Source organism: Pundamilia nyererei, unplaced genomic scaffold (assembly GCF_000239375.1).
Source record: "Pundamilia nyererei isolate P.nyererei 1_Seehausen unplaced genomic scaffold, PunNye1.0 scaffold00095, whole genome shotgun sequence".
Classification (NCBI taxonomy): Eukaryota; Metazoa; Chordata; class Actinopteri; order Cichliformes; family Cichlidae; genus Pundamilia; species Pundamilia nyererei.
The window spans coordinates 831,545-847,166 of record NW_005187496.1 but is presented as its reverse complement, the minus strand read 5'-3'; the positions used below and the strand labels follow the sequence as shown (position 1 = coordinate 847,166).

The following is a 15,622-nucleotide window of genomic DNA, read 5'->3' as shown; positions in this document are numbered from 1 at the left end:
ACCGAGGCCTGGCCAGGTCGGTCCATCACTCAAAGCGTCAGGCCGGCCCCTGGTGCTTTACTGCCATTAGTTTTGGCAATGGCCACTGCATTGCTTCAGACTGGCTGAGAGTATGTGAAGGTCTCAAGTGACCAAGAGGGAGCCGTCCCACAGCTCTCAGTGTCCTATACAATCATTCAGTGGACACTGGCGTGCTGTCAAAAGCAGCCAGCTGTTCTGTCAAGGCTTCTGCTAATACATTAGCAGAAAGGGGGGGGGGGACGAATGCATGCACATATAAATGAACATACGTGGCATGCGCTAATGCATATGCATGCATAGACACACACGGCACACCCACATATTCCCTATGACAAAATAAAAAATGTGCTGCGCGGCCGCGTGCAGGATTTGACAATGTGGGAGAGTGATTTATTGTTCCGTGTTTGTTCAGGCTGTTGCTGTAATCAACACATTCCCAAGGCATGACCGTCCCACAGGAAGTCATCCGCTTCAATTGCTGTGACTTCCTGTCCCCTTGGTAAACATCAAGGAGCGGAATTCGATCGCCGTGGCCCCGATTTCGCTTGCACCCGCGACCTCGGCCGACTCACCGTTACTTCGCGATGTCGCTCTGCATCGGACACCCCCCTCCCCTTGAGTTTAAAAATAAATGAAAACATGCATTATTAAAAGCCACCTATCCACCGTATGGACACAGATGGGCACACACTCCACTGGCACTAATAGAAAAACAGTGGGAGAACAGCTTCATTTTTCAAGGAGAGTAATAGCAGCACTCCACAATGAGGTCTTTAATTCCTTCCCCATTCTGGCAAATGAATACAGCGGTCCTGACTCCCCAATGGTCCGACCGTCTTCTGCCTTCTTACTGAGCCGGGGGGGTCATGTATAAGGGGAAAAAAGGGGGAGATCTTCAATTACGGAGCAGCGGCGCGCCCTCAATCTAAAAATGGGCCAAATGTGGGGATTTGGCTCACGTTGCCTCCGTTGCTGCGCTTCGGATGAGCCTCCGGTGCGACAATGACTTGCTCCCCCTAAACGCGCTGCCTCTCAGAACATCATTCATTCTCTTGTTGCCACCACCTGCCTAACACACCATATATCAAACAGCACCCTCTGGTGTCTCACGGGGAGGCTGCAGTCAGGGAGTGTGAGCAGATGAGCAAACTACTGCGTGGTGACATTTAACCATTAAGGCAATTTGAGGCTGTGTGTGCGCGAGTGGTTGTTTTCTTGCGTCTTTGAGAGCTAACCTTTGTCTGCACAGGTAATCACTGATTAAATATGGTGGTATTTTTTTTGTTCTTTTACAGGGTGGCTATGCAGCATACAGATTTGCCCAACCCACCACCACCGCTGCTTACAGTGACAGGTGAGGGTCTCACATTGTATGAGACTGATTCTCTTGTATGTAATTTGAGGGGTTTTAAAGACAAAATCTCCGTAAAGTTATTAATTAATAGACCCTGTGCACGAGAAAATGCTAACTTCCTGGTTTGAGACCGGATGTAGGGTTGTACATTTCCAGTAGCTTTACTTTGCGGTCAAGATATCCTCCAAAATCATGTCCAGAAAACGGAAAGATGGCGTTAAGTTACAAAGAGCAGAAGGTGGGAACACTCACCGCTGTTGTGTCATAAAAAATCTAATGATCAATTTTGACGTTTAAAGAGTTTAGATCGATCAGTTGTTTGGAGAACTGCAGCAGAAGCACATCTCTGTATAGTTACTGGTCTGATGATTTAAACAGGTGAAGAATAGTCAAACCAGATGTTTCCCCCGTTATGTTGATATCAGCTCATCAAGTACACACCTACACAGCATGTTAACAAACCGTGAAAAAAAGCCACACCAGCAATCATTCATTTTTTGTAAGGGTTTCTATACATTAATATTTACAAAGGGTATGTTGTGACTTACCTTCAAAATTACAGCGGTTCACCTTTCACCTCGCTGTTTCGCAGATTTTTTAGTGCAAGTTTGCACGTTTTTTTTTACGTCACATCCTGCGTCCTGATCGCTGCAGACGATCTCCTCCGTGACGTCTCTCCTGTACAGTACAGAATCGCTGCATCGATCGCTAGCAGTGTGACTCTGAAGTGCAGTGCTGTATGTCCACGAAACGTTTTGCACCGTTAAAAATAAAATTGGCTGCTTGATTTCACCTATTTTAGAACATAACACCCGCGAAATATAACATTTGAATCGGAAATAGCATATGCTAACGTGCACATAGTCTATTGGCTGTAACTGGGAATATTGAGGCTGTTTTGAGTGTTTCCCATAATTCCATAAGACAAGGCTGACTTCAGCCATCGTTAGCGTTCACTTCTCAAGTGCTTAAAGAAACAGAAATGCATTGCAGAGCAGGCACAGGCTTCTTTTTTTCTCCACGAGCAGCTGTTGAGAAAATGCTGAATTGAAAGTAAAAACACGGACATGTTTCCGATGTGTCCGACTCGGCTCCCGAGAACTTTTGATTTAAAGCAACAAGTTGATCCCACAGGCTGTGAAACAGGGGAAATTACTGGGAGAAGGAAAAAGGAGTGCGCCTCTAAATATGTCCTCATAAATCTCATAAATGCAGCCATCGCTGTGTCGGAGTAGCAAAGGGTGGGCTTCAGCTTTAAATAATTAGTGTTTTCCCACCAAAAATGATCATATCTACAGGAGACGTGATGGTAGGAGAGCGCGTGTGATGAATGGGGGCTGCTCCGGCAGCATTTTACAATATTCTGTGGAGGGTTATTTTGGGTTTCTTCCTCTCGAGTTATCTTATCTATTAGGCAAACCGCTATATTCTTTTTAGCTCGGAGCTAAAGAGCACACACGCGCACGGAGAAAAAAAGACTAACCTTGTTGGACTCGATGAGAAAAGCAGTGATATATGTCGTGACTCTCCGCTTGTGAGGGGAGAGTGGGTATATCACTGCGGTATTTATTAATGGCCTCGGGTCTGCGGAGGGGAGGTGGGGAGAGGGAGAGAGGCAGAGATGGACCAGCGGGAACTCTATCACTTCTGAGTGATGTCACTCTGGTTCAGGTGTGCTCTGTTTGAGGAGGCGTCGCTGATTCATTTCGGCCCCGAAAGCCGTTGTCAGCCGGGATGTGGGCCGGTTTGGGAATCTAATCTGGGAAGGATTGAGCATGTCACTTGTGATAACGTACACCCTGCCTGAGAGCCTGAAGATCATATCGATAATGTAAGATTTATCAGGCCTCGCCGCGGTTCGAATTATGAGCAGCCGCGCTCTGCGAGAGCAGAAATTGGACGGCGGCTTTTTTTCCCTCTCCGAGTGATTTAATTCGTGTTTCTCTTGCCTTTACTTTTCTCTGAGATTTAATATAATTTGCCCCAAGTTGTTTGTTTTGCTTTGTCTGTTTGTTTCCTTTTGAATAAGCGGTCATGCCCACTGGATCAATAAGGGTTTGCTGGTGTTGTCTCAGCCGCACCTTATCAGACTTTACCGTGGAGCCGTCAGCCAATCATAAAAAAAGAGGTCGCCGGGATTGAGGAAGGCGTGTGAAACCCTGCAAAATATGAAACATTTATTATCCGAAAAGCCCACACCGCTCACAGGCTGCATTACCAAAGCCCTTTAAGTAACTAAAGAGAGTTGGTACAGGCGAGGCTGATGAATCAAAGAGGCCTTCACAGGAGCCAGGCACATCGTAGAGACCCTGCTAGCTTCCAGTCGGCTCTGTGACATTGTGCGGGGTGGTTTGACCTGCTGTTCGTCAGCGGCGCCACTCTGGTGAGAGTCATTCTGGAGATGTATTAGCCTTAGAGGGCCTGTGGGGTTCAGTGCTCACTGAAGATAAGAGGACCACGGAGACTTCCCCTGACCATCTCACGGCACGGGCCTCCTCCCCAAGGAGCCGAGACAGCCTTTCCGATTTCACGTCCTGCTCGCTGACCTTGGGTGCCGACGAACTCGAATGGGCCGCGCCATATTTAGATCTTTTATAACTCAACGCATCTCGTACGAACGTCGTACGTCTTGTTGTCTCCTTTAGGAGAATTTCCTCCTCTCTCCACTCCTTTTTTTTTTTAATTCCTGGTTGATTTGGTGCCCTCAGTCCTTGGCTGGGTGTGCCTTATCTGCTCCTTGCAGACCCTCATTTGCAAGCAAGAGCTAAAAAAAAAAAAAAAAAGAAAGTAAATAGAGGAATATGTGAAGTCGAATAAATAAATAAATAAAGCGCACACATCTTGTCCTGTCTCAGAAGGAAATTGGAAGGATTAGTTCCAAACCAGCAACAATGAAAAGACAGGGGCGTGAGCCCAGTGTGCAGCCTCGGTAAACAAGAGCAGGGTGAGAGAGCGAGCCCTCCAGCGCCAACTCTGCTCTGCATCCTTCTTTTTCTGCCTCCCTTCGCTCATTACCTATTCTATCCAGCTAATCAAGATGACAATGAAAAGACAAGTATAATTCACCAACCTTTGAACTCCCCTTTTTGAACCACCTTGTATAAAGCAGGAAGCCCAGGAGGCCGGGGAGGGAAATAATTGATTGCGTTAGAGACTTGAAAGGGTTTACTTGAGGGGTTGAGCATTAAACAAGCATGCATAAATGTTCTTCTCTCCTCGTCAATGATAGATCAATGACCGCGTTCTCTGTCCCCTGTTGTGCAGCTATGGCAGAGTCTATGCAACAGCAGACCCTTATCACCACACGATTGGCCCTGCAGCCACATACAGTGTGGGGACCATGGTAAGTCTATGAGAGCACCGCCTGTTCCTGTCTGCACCCTCCATGACACAGGCTACAGCACACACACACACTCCAAAATAAAGACCAGAGACTTCACTCGTCACTGGTTTTTATTTACGGGTTGTTCATTAATCGATTCGGGTTTTTGTCATGCTATCTGGCACACCCTAGTGGGCAGTACTGAGCAGTACTGTGAAGCCCTGGCATGTGGAAATTGGCTCAGATATTAAGTGCAATAAACTTCTGCAATGCCACGCAAGCTCACCTCCTGCACTATTGATCTGACACAAGTTCCTCCTGAAGTGAGAATGAGTGATCACTGCAGTCTTTTCTCCCTCTCCCAACACGAGCTTTACATGTTACATAACAGATACATTTCCAAGCTTTGTTTTCATCCTACATCGCTCAACTTGCTCCCGAGTGCGACAGATCATCTTCTTTTTGTTCCCCCCCCCCATTCAGTCAAACCGAACCCGAAAAGATGAGGTCGAACTGTTAATGTCTGTTTTTAGCTAGCTTTTGCAGCTACTGTAACATCAAAGATGAAAAGTGACGATAAACAAACGAGGATTTTTTCCGAAACTGAGAGTTTGTTTTACGACGGCGAGGAGGATGATGAGGAGGAGGGGGTTGGGCCGGGCTCGCAGACCAAACCTAGAGATTAAGGCCCATCAAACGCATGCAGCAGTGTGCCGTGGGACATAAAAGAGAGAGCGAGACTGAGGGAGGGAGTTGTCTCACCCTCCTCTCCTGCCCACAAGCTTGATCGGTGGCGTGTTCTCAGCTTGAGAAATGACTCAAATTCATCATTACAGCATGCATGCGATTTTTCAACAACTTTAAAAAAAGAAGCGTACAGTTCCCCGGTGCAGCTGCTAGCTAAAAGCTTTCATTAATTAAGACATTTCTTTTTCCTCTTCATTTACTTAATTAAAAAAATGTGCTTGAATGTTTTTTATTCTTTCTTCTCTTCCCTCCAAATTTCCTTCCTTTCCTCTGACACTTTAATCGTCCTCTCAGCGAATGTAGAAGTCAGGATCTGGACCCTAAAAAATATCTAATGTGGTGTGTGTTGGGAGCTCAGGGAGCTAACGCAGGCTTGTTTGTGTGTGTGTGTGTGTGTGTGTGCTCGTGGGTTCACGGGGCGCTGAACAAATGGCGAGGCTACTGGGATGCAGGCTGTGCTGAGGCCAACATCTAATAAACTCCTAAGCTAAAGAGAAAAGACCAGTTTGGTTCCTAATTCTTTAATCATATTTGATTAATGGTTCTCCAGCAGCGAGGAGTCATTTTTGCATTTAAAAGCTATACAATAATTAGTTCCTCTGAGGTTGAGGTTGGAAATTCTCTTTACTCGTTTCCAGCTTACAGAAGCATCTCGTACGGATGAAAGTTTTGTACAAGCAAGAGGGCTCCGCGAAATTAGGCAAAATTAGCCTTTGAAGACATTCGGTAGCCTTTGGAGTTTGCCTGAATTCCTAATTGCAGCAGAGCCACCGAAAGATGAGAAGGACTGCGTGTGTGTGCGTGCATGTGCAGGTGTGCATGCATAGGCCCACTTGCATGCTCTATGTGTGTCTGCCCTAGATATCTTGAGCATGGTGCTAAATCTAAGGGCTAATATCCTGTGGTGGTTTGGCCCTCCAGAAAGGTGCAGGCACCTCTGTCAGACTTGAAAAGGAGCCGTGATTAAACCTCTCAGAACTTATTCTGCTTTAGTCCAATCTCTGATATTGTTACGGCCGTAAAAGGACAAAAATCTCTGTTTTTCAATTTATTTCTAAGCGTAATGAAATCAAAATGTATTCGCCGTTCAAGAAAGTGCTCTATCTACATGCATATAAACAATTTCCTCCGTATGAATTGCACTAGTTAAGCTCCGAATCCAACAATCCACTTTACCTCCCGTTCCTAACACACACTCGGATTGTATGCAATCGGGGAATTTATTCAACAAAACCCGTTATTGGCTTCAGTGTCTCAAACTCTCAATCTGTGTCGAGATTATACGTATATGAAAACTCAATAAGTTAAAAGGAAGGAAATTTGTGGAGAAAGAGAAACCGACTCTAGCTGTCACCTGAATACTGATTGGTACTTTTTCATCTTTGATGTTGCAGGCTAGCCTATACAGAGGAGGGTACAGTCGCTTCACTCCCTACTAAAAGAAAGAAAAAAGCGAGAAAAGACAGAGACATTACCCACAACAAACAAACGAAAAAAAAATCCTCTCTTTAAAAAAATAAAATACAAACACAAAACGAGCGAACACCCAGTCCTTGGCGGAGAGTTAAATCTAACTAAAAGCTTCCAGGTCCACATGCTGAGCCCCTCCCCTGACACTCGCAAGCAGATATTTCTACAACAACCTTTTTGATGTCATCATTGGTCTGCTCTTGTTTCGTATTCATTTTGTGCTTTTGGTTTTCTTTTGGAAAGTTTTATGCACATGTGCATTATCTTGACTGCTGTATATGGGTGCTGTGTCACCATAACCAATGTGAGCCTACTGCAGCACGCATGGTGCATGCTCAGAGGTGTGTATATGCAGCTGCTGTCATCTGACTAAGAATATACTGGGGCATTTCTATCCTATATACATATATATATATGTGTGTGTGTGTGCACACAACAAAGAGAAATCAGGTTGATGGTGAACACTGATCCATCCCATTTTATTCCTTTCCCAGCTTTTATCATCGAATCTTTGACTCATCCAGCACTCAGAAGTGCAGAACGCTTAATGCTGACGAGCATGCCTTGGTAATTCTTAGTTCAAAGACAGCACTGCTCTGATTGCTTTCTTTTTTTTTTTCCTCAAACATTGGAGTGTCCTACTGTTGTGCACTTGCAGTGGAGCCTTACAAGCTGTATTATGTGGTATGACAGCATGCAGAGTAAAGGGTCATGAAGGTCAGATTTCTGTCTTGAACTCACAATGCTCATATGCCAGCCCGGTCTCTTGCAAAGCACCGTGCATTTATATGCAACTGTTCTGCATTAGCTGCTGTGTTTTGGGGGAAATGTGACACCGGCTGTGTTGATGTGCAGCGATTCATATAAGTACAGCTGAATGTAAATATGGGGGATGAGCATTTGCATTTCCCACCGGCGGCCTGTGTTCGCATCTTATCTCATGCTCACTGGTATTTTTAGAAATTTGATAGGACCATGAAACATGTGCTTTAAGCCGCCTTAAATTACTTTAAGGGATAGTTGTCTTTTATTAGATCCTGTTCCAGTGATTTTTTTTCTCCCAGGCGATTTAAAATTAGTTCTTCTGCTTTACACCGCCCCTCCAGGAGACATTATACAAAAGTTCTGAATTGGCTGAAAAGTTCTTCTGACGACACGTAAACAGAACTTTATCTGCAAAGTTGTTGGAGCTCAGCTCATGAATGTACTTAGTTTTCGTCTTTGTAGCGTCGCATCAACACATTTCTGAGGCGCACAGTTTGTGTCGCTGTAGCCATCGAAGCAGACCAAACCCTACCCTGCACTGGTTTTAACACAAGTCATTAAAAAAAACGACAAACCAGCAAAAAGAAATGAAACTGCGCGATCCTCAGAATTCCAAAGTTTGGGAACACCTGCTTGAAAGGATAAAGGGACCAGGCACTGGAATATGGGAATGTAGAATTTGCATTAAAATCCAGCCGATTTACAAAAAACAAAACATTTAAAAGCTGAAAAGCAACACGCTGTGACCAGGTTTGTCCACCAGAGGGCACTCTGCAACACGTTTGTGCGAGCCGCACAGAAAGTTAAACGAATAAATGTTCATGCTGAAAGAAAATGAATTGAAATATTTGGCCTCAGTCTTAAAGTAACGATGTTTATAAAGAAAAAAATAATTATTATAGTGTCAGTAAAGCTCATCTTGGGTAAATTAATTACACTTGAAACATGAGTGCAGGGAATCCATAATGATATCGTACGTGCGCTGGAAACACGATGTAGAGATTTCATTTTTAAATATGAACCAAAAACCTGCAGTGGAATTTCTTACATGTCTGATGTGCAGGATTAGTCAAATAATTGATTAGTCTACTGACAGACAAAGTAATGCTCCCAGCTTTTCGAAAGCGAGGCTGCGTCTTATTGTAAACTGAGCATCTTTTGTTTTGGCTTTTTTGGTTGAGCAAACTAGACAATTTGAAGCCATCGCTTTCGGCTCTGGGAAGTCACGATAAGCCCCGCGAACAATTTCTTCTTCACACTTCACTGACTAAATGGGTAAATCGGTTAATCAAAAATTTGCATAACATTGTGCAGCGGTTCCTGTGTGTCTGCAGTGTACGTTTCCCCAAAACGCCATTGTTAAACGCAGAATAGTCGCATGTGAAGTGAGTTTGCAGAAGACACGGTTGCATATTCTCACTAATACAACACGGGGGGTGATCTGTACACAAGGTTTACGCTAACCCCACACATCCGTCACACGGGAATGACACAGCACTGAGGTGGGTTAACCCTGGCAGAGGGCTGTTCTTCTACAAGTCACCGCTCTCTTTTTTAAGCATTGCACAAAATGTTTTACCTCAGGATGAGCTAACTGAAACTCACAAACTAGGATACAGTGCTACTCACTTCTCAGCCGGCAGGACAGTTTCCTTTCTAACACAACCAGCAGGTTTCGGAAGAGCTAATTTTTCAGTTTTTTCTTTAAGCAGAGACCCCATGATGATAAAATAAAGACTGTACTGTTGTTCTTTACTAAAACTACTGTATTATATATATATTAAGACATATACTGTATACACACACAAGTCCAGGAAGATATTATATATGAAAGCACCCAGGAGTTAGAAGACACAATGTAAATGTGTGTAGAGTGCAGACTTACTCGCCTCTTCGTCGACATGCGGTCATTGCATTGGCTTCTATTACAACTTTGTGCTGCGTGAGGTGGATTTAAAAGAAACTCTGTGTAGCCGCTGTTAGCTGTCGAGATTTAAGCGCAGCTACGGAAATGCAACTGAAAGCTTTTGCCAATAATATTTAATTTCTATGTACTCACACTCAAAGTGTTGTGGTCTTAAAAAAAAAATATCTGTTTGTTGCACTTTATTTGTTTTCCTTTTTTTCTTTCTGAGATGTAATATATTTATAAAAAAAGTATCATATACAGCTAGTTATGTTTAGTCGAGATGTTAAAATGATATAGAGTAATGTTGTATATCAAAAAAGAAAAAAACACCCATTATCTCATAAGTAAAAGAAAAGTCTTTACGTAGGTAAACAAACATTATTCTTCCTTTTGTATGCTAGTACGTACGCTCCGCACCGTTTGGGGTTTTTTATAGAACAAACTTTGAATATTATTTTTACCATTTTAAAAAAACGGGAGAACTGATTGTACATTTGTAGGAGTTTCTCACATAAACTCTGCAGCAGAGTACACGTGTGGGCGTTCAGTTAGTGACCACTATTAGACTGGAATGAAATCGATTTGTTTCTTTTTTAGAGCTGAATGTGTGTGCCTATGTGATATATATATATATACATATATATGCATTAGAATGTTTGAGAGTGTGAGGGAGGAGAGAGACGGGGGAGTGGAGGCAGTTCGCTAAAACACTGTAGTTTGCAGTTAGCTAACAGCTTTGCATGACTTCACTCTTACGGTCCCTGTAATAACATGACGTCACAGACGCTCTGACCTCATAAAAGATTCAGTGGCAATGAAAAAATGACGATCTGATCACGCTCCAGCATTTATTTTACCTCATGAAGGATGTTTGGACGTCCAGTTTCCTGAGCGGAGCGGGTGCACGTGCTAATGCTTTGACAGACAGTGATCGTACATGAAAACTGGTTGAAAGTGAAGCTTGATCACTGTTATCAATGTCAAAAGGTAGAAATTACCTCAAATTTGTCCAAACCATAGATTATTAGCCAATCACAGCTCTACCACAAACTACGCTGTCATAAACAACAGAAGAATTTATCAACTGTGGGGAGGAAGAACTACTTTCATGCTACAAAACTACTATAAATGATCAGAGTTTACAAACAAACGACAGATTCTGTTGTTTTAATGCAGGGGTCTCAACCTGGAATGAGCTGTGGGCCACTGCTGATACTGGATCTCATTGGAGGACCAAGTAGTACAAAAAGAAACAAGAACCCAAAACTATTTACAATAATGTAGCGTTTTGTTTGTTTGCTTTTAATTTCAGATACTTTATAACAAGACAAAACTGCAAACATGAACACAGTTTTCCCTCATTCCTAAATAACTGAAGCCGTTCATTGAACTACCAAATAAACACCTTGGTCCTCTCTGGCCACACACGTGGCAGCACTTCTGCTATCACTTCATTTTTAAAAATAAAATAAAAATTCAGATATAAGTGTCCACATTAGTTTGTGACTCTCTGCCAATGCTGCCTTCATATTAAATCTTTTTTTTAACATTGCACTCAACAACAAACAAATCCTCCCAACAAAAAAGTAACTTCAAGGATCAAATTACATTATATTTCTTCATGTTAACATACGGCCTTGATAAGTATCGTGGGCTCCAAGTGGCCCTCGGGCCACGAGTTTGAGACCCATGATTTAAATTAAAACGAATTAATGATCACATTCTATATAAAACTGGATACGGATTCATCTAAAATCAAGATTTACGCTGTAAGTTGAACTTTGTTTCAGTGATTTTCGTCACGTACACATTTGATGATTTGTAAAAATATAATACATGTAGGGTTTGCCAAAGCATTAGCATGAGCACGTGCAGTCCAAATAAGGGAACATGGAGATTTATTTGAGGGTGCACATCCACTTTTCCCTCCGTCATGTTATTCCGGGGACAACTTTGAGTACTGTCATCTGGAATTGCTCCTATCAGTCTGCACGGGTTTGTCAACAGTTTACAGAAAAAGTTAAAATAAGCATTGTTTAACCGTTTCAGTGTCAGCTTATCAAGGCTTAAATGTTAAGATATAACATTAATAACTGGCAGTCAGTATTGTAGAGGTCTGAGCCGTTTTTATTATGCTTATGTAAGTCAAAGGTAACTTAAATGTGAATTTATTATACAAACACTTTAATATTTTTGGGTTTGTTTGCTTTAGTTGTATTCCACAACCAGCTTAATATGCAACTAGACCTCTAATTGATCCAAATATGTGTTGGTACTTATTAATAGTAGTATATATGTTTACATATCAGCTGAAAATACTCTTCATCCATCGTTTATATTTATAGGTATTCACTAAGCCCTGATAAGCTGGCAGGTGAATTTATTAATCCACCTAAAATATTTGTACAAAAGAAAACCAAGCAAAAAAGTTACTGTACTTGTAAATACATTTAAATGTATATACACACACACACACACACACACTATATCACAATTCTCTGAGTAACTGTTTTATATGTATTCCTATATGAAGTGGGGTCATCTGTGTATTTTCAATTCAGCTGAACTTGTTCTTGAATTCTATGTTCTCTTTATAATGAAAATATATTGTCTGAAAGGTGTAAAGTAATTCTTTTGGGTTAATTTCATAGCTAAAAGTATGCTATTATGAGCCTTTTCTTTATTCATGAATTCTTTTGTTGTCAATATGTGACATATATATAAGTAACCTCTGATTGTTTTCTGAGTGTCAGAATAAAGCAGTTATATGATCATCATGTCTGCCTTCACACATGGATGTTGTTGTTGCTGTTGTCAATCTAAGACTTTCTCACCACAGTCTAAATTTCCTGCCAACCAAAGTCAGTTAACAAAAATAGTCAGTACAGATCTTTTCTTCTTCTTCGCTTCATTGAGATTTAAGCGTCGAATAAGCCCAACTTATTGCTACGTGTAGCTCTTTCAGTTTTTTTTAAAGTTGCTCCTTTGTGGCACAAAATCAAACAGCGGGGACACAAAAGATTAAAAAAATGAGACTATTAATAATTTAAGTTGAGGTAACTGCTCGTCCACTGTCGTGTATTCCTGTCATAAGTTGTGTTGGTTGACAGACTGATCTGATCACGCTTAAATGATCCAAACAGGAAATGGGTAACTTAGAGCACAAGGTTAATAATAAATTGTGGAAAATAAATGAATACATTGAAGCTGTAGTGTCACACTGGAACTATAATAACTAATAAACTCAAAAATTAAAGGCCATGAACACCACAAACTGAAAGGTTGGCGCTAGACTGAATCAGCTGTTGTGATTGGTTGTTTTGGTCAGGTGACTCAGCGGTCCCCAATCCCTGGGGCATGGACCGGTACCGGGGTGTGAAGTTTATGGTTTTTAGAGTTTTTAGTGTCAACTCTGTTTCCCTGGGTCGTTTCCCGTGTTGTAGTTGTGTCTTATTTTGAAAGGAATATTTAGCCGTTACCATAACGATCAGATCTTTAAGGGGCAGACAGGAGGATGCTACGCTCAATGTTGTTGGTGCATTTTAGGAGGACGCTGCTAATAAAGTTTCATAACTACACAGTGAAGTCACGTTTATTATTATGTTGTTGTATTTATCCGCCACACCTTAAAGGATGGGGACCGCTGAGGTAACTGATGAAAAAGGTTGCGTGGGAGCCAATCAGGTCGGTTGCGGACTTGTTGCATCAACTTGTTTGCCTATGACGGGCAGCCAAAATTAGCTTCAGAAGCTACACCACACAGCTGGTTTCAGCAGGTCTCCTCTAACCTCAGACGAAAGATTATTTTCAGGAGTCTTTGGTGTTTTTGAGGACCTTCACTACCATAAATGCTGTTAGGGAGAAACTGTGAGGGGAAAACGCGACGGATGGACGCTGTCGGTTAGCTACCTGGAGGCGGTTGCGTGCAGCTGAAGGTGTTGAGGACTTGGATAAGAGCCTCACTTCTGTTAGAGATGAGCAGCACAAATAAGCTTCAAACCCCTCTGAGCTGTGATTACACACCTCGGATTTGGAAGGGCGGGTTTCAGAGCTCAAAGATTATTTTCTGTAGTGGTGACAGTGTTTAAGGATCTTCACCTACTCTGCCTTTGTCTTAATGACGATCCCGCGACTGTTTAGTCCGTGTAACGTTCCAGCAACATCCAAACTAGCGTCCGCTCCCCTTCACTGCACGGTGGCAGCACAAACAGATTAAAACTTGAGGAAATAAACCCCAAACTGTCCGCAGGGCTCAAAGCTAACATGCGCACTGTTAAGCAGACTTCACAAACTATGAGTGAGAGCAGCACAGGCTCTCACGCCTGAACCATCCCCTCCCCTGAATCCTTCACATCCGTGGGTGATTAATATATTTGTGTCTGCCTGACAGCGAGGCCTATATGTAGCTGCAGCGCTATTGTGCTCCCTCCCTGCTGAGCCGTAAGACCGCATGTGGATATTTTTGTATGGCGGGTCCCCAGCGAGCGCTCAGTAAATCCGAGGTATAGAATAGATAGAGGAGAGGAAAAGCTTGGGCCAGTTCCTCTCTGGGAAGAGCCAGATTGGGGCGGGGGTGCAGGGTGGAGGCTGATTGAGCACGCCACTTGTTTGACTGTTTGTCTCTGCTGGTTAGGAGGTGGTGGGGGGACTGGGCGGGGTGATGCACTACAAAGCCATTCTGAAATTAAAGCCTCATCTTCTTTCATTTATTTATTTTTTCATCAGAAGCTCAACAGAGCTGCCGAAGATCACTGTGAATTAGGAAGCGTCTGTCACGACGAGGGTCCCGGGACACTCGCCTCGCCCACACCCCTCTACCCCTCTCTCCCCAGCTGCCATCCGGCCCCATTATACGCTGAGACTTTTCACTTTGTGCTGCCAAACTGCCGATCTCCACTCGCACGATTACAGCTCGCTCTGATCTGTATCCTGGGGAGAGCAGTAGCTTTGGTTTTGGCAGGCGTGAGACCTCTACTCCCGCTTCTTTTATGCCGCATTACAAGAGCGCGATGAAACGCGAATGACGCCGAGCTCCCAAACTTTTTCGCAGTTGAGTTGTAGACGCTGTGGCTCCTGTTGGCGGTTTCCACGCCGTGTCTTAACCTCAACTTCTGAACTTTTTTTTGTGTACATTGCACAGATGGGGCGGAGGGGGCTTTAAAGCGAGCGCGGGTTGTTTACTCCATACGTTGTTCCATATGTTTACCAGTGTTGGTTTCTCTCAGAGAACTATGCTGTTGGCGACACGATCCTCGCCCCCAAAAAACTTACTCAGAGAGGCACAAAGTTGCACCGAGCTGCTGCACACTGACTCTTCACAGCACCTCTCATTATGCATGTCTATCAGAAACATAACTTTCTGCATATTCACCAGTCTCCCCGCTTCTCTCCCCTGTTTCTAGTAAATACAAAATGAAGAGCTGTACTCAGTATTGATGGACATCACAGATGAAAACAACGAAGAGAGGAGAACTAGCTTTAAGAAAATAACAAAAGAAGAAGAAGACAAGGAGGAGTCCCTCTACTGAGGCTGGCGAGGAAAGACGGGAGGCGTACAAAGTGGCGCCGCGGCAGTGGTGTCAAACCAGCCACAAACTTGACAGACGGAGTGAGCCAGTTTCCACCAGGGACCACCTTTTTGCCGGGTAGAAAAAGACAGAGATAGAATGAAAAGTGTCCCGTTATTATAAAACATTTTATTTTTCTATACTTTTGTGATTTACAATGGTAAAAAAAAAAGTGTGTATAAAGCAGTATATATGTACAAATCTGTTTTTATGTTTTTTGGTAAGGGAGATGAACAGTTGGCCCTTGATGCTGATTCTGTGGTATGCAGGAAGGAGGAGGGAGGAGCCCCGCCCCCCCTCCTCTCTCTGTGGCACACTGCTCTGTCGCCGAGGTCGTGTTTGAAAAAAACAAAAAAAGTTACAAAACAAAACAGAAAAGGTGGCAGGGAGAGCTCGGCATCCAGGCAGAAGCACTTTCTATGCTGTACTTCCTGTGGGTGGAGTCAAAGGTCAACCTCCTGGTCTCA

At 43.2% G+C, this 15,622-nt stretch overlaps 1 protein-coding gene across 9 annotated transcripts in view; it reads left to right on the top strand.

The window, feature by feature from the left end:
- The window catches only part of LOC102192139 (RNA binding protein fox-1 homolog 3-like), a 418,448-nt gene extending 403,092 nt beyond the window's left edge, over positions 1-15,356 (top strand). For 8 of the 9 annotated variants that reach the window (XM_013912631.1, XM_013912630.1, XM_013912634.1 and 5 more), the window contains 3 exons: positions 1,317-1,375; positions 4,640-4,718; positions 6,839-6,932. In XM_013912631.1, coding sequence (XP_013768085.1) covers positions 1,317-1,375; positions 4,640-4,718; positions 6,839-6,883 — 183 coding nt within the window. In that variant the 3' untranslated portion in view covers positions 6,884-6,932. Of the gene's footprint in view, positions 1-1,316; positions 1,376-4,639; positions 4,719-6,838; positions 6,933-14,990 lie in introns of those variants that run through there. The other variant, XM_013912627.1, reaches the window with a different exon arrangement.
- The last annotated feature ends 266 nt before the right edge of the window (positions 15,357-15,622 follow it).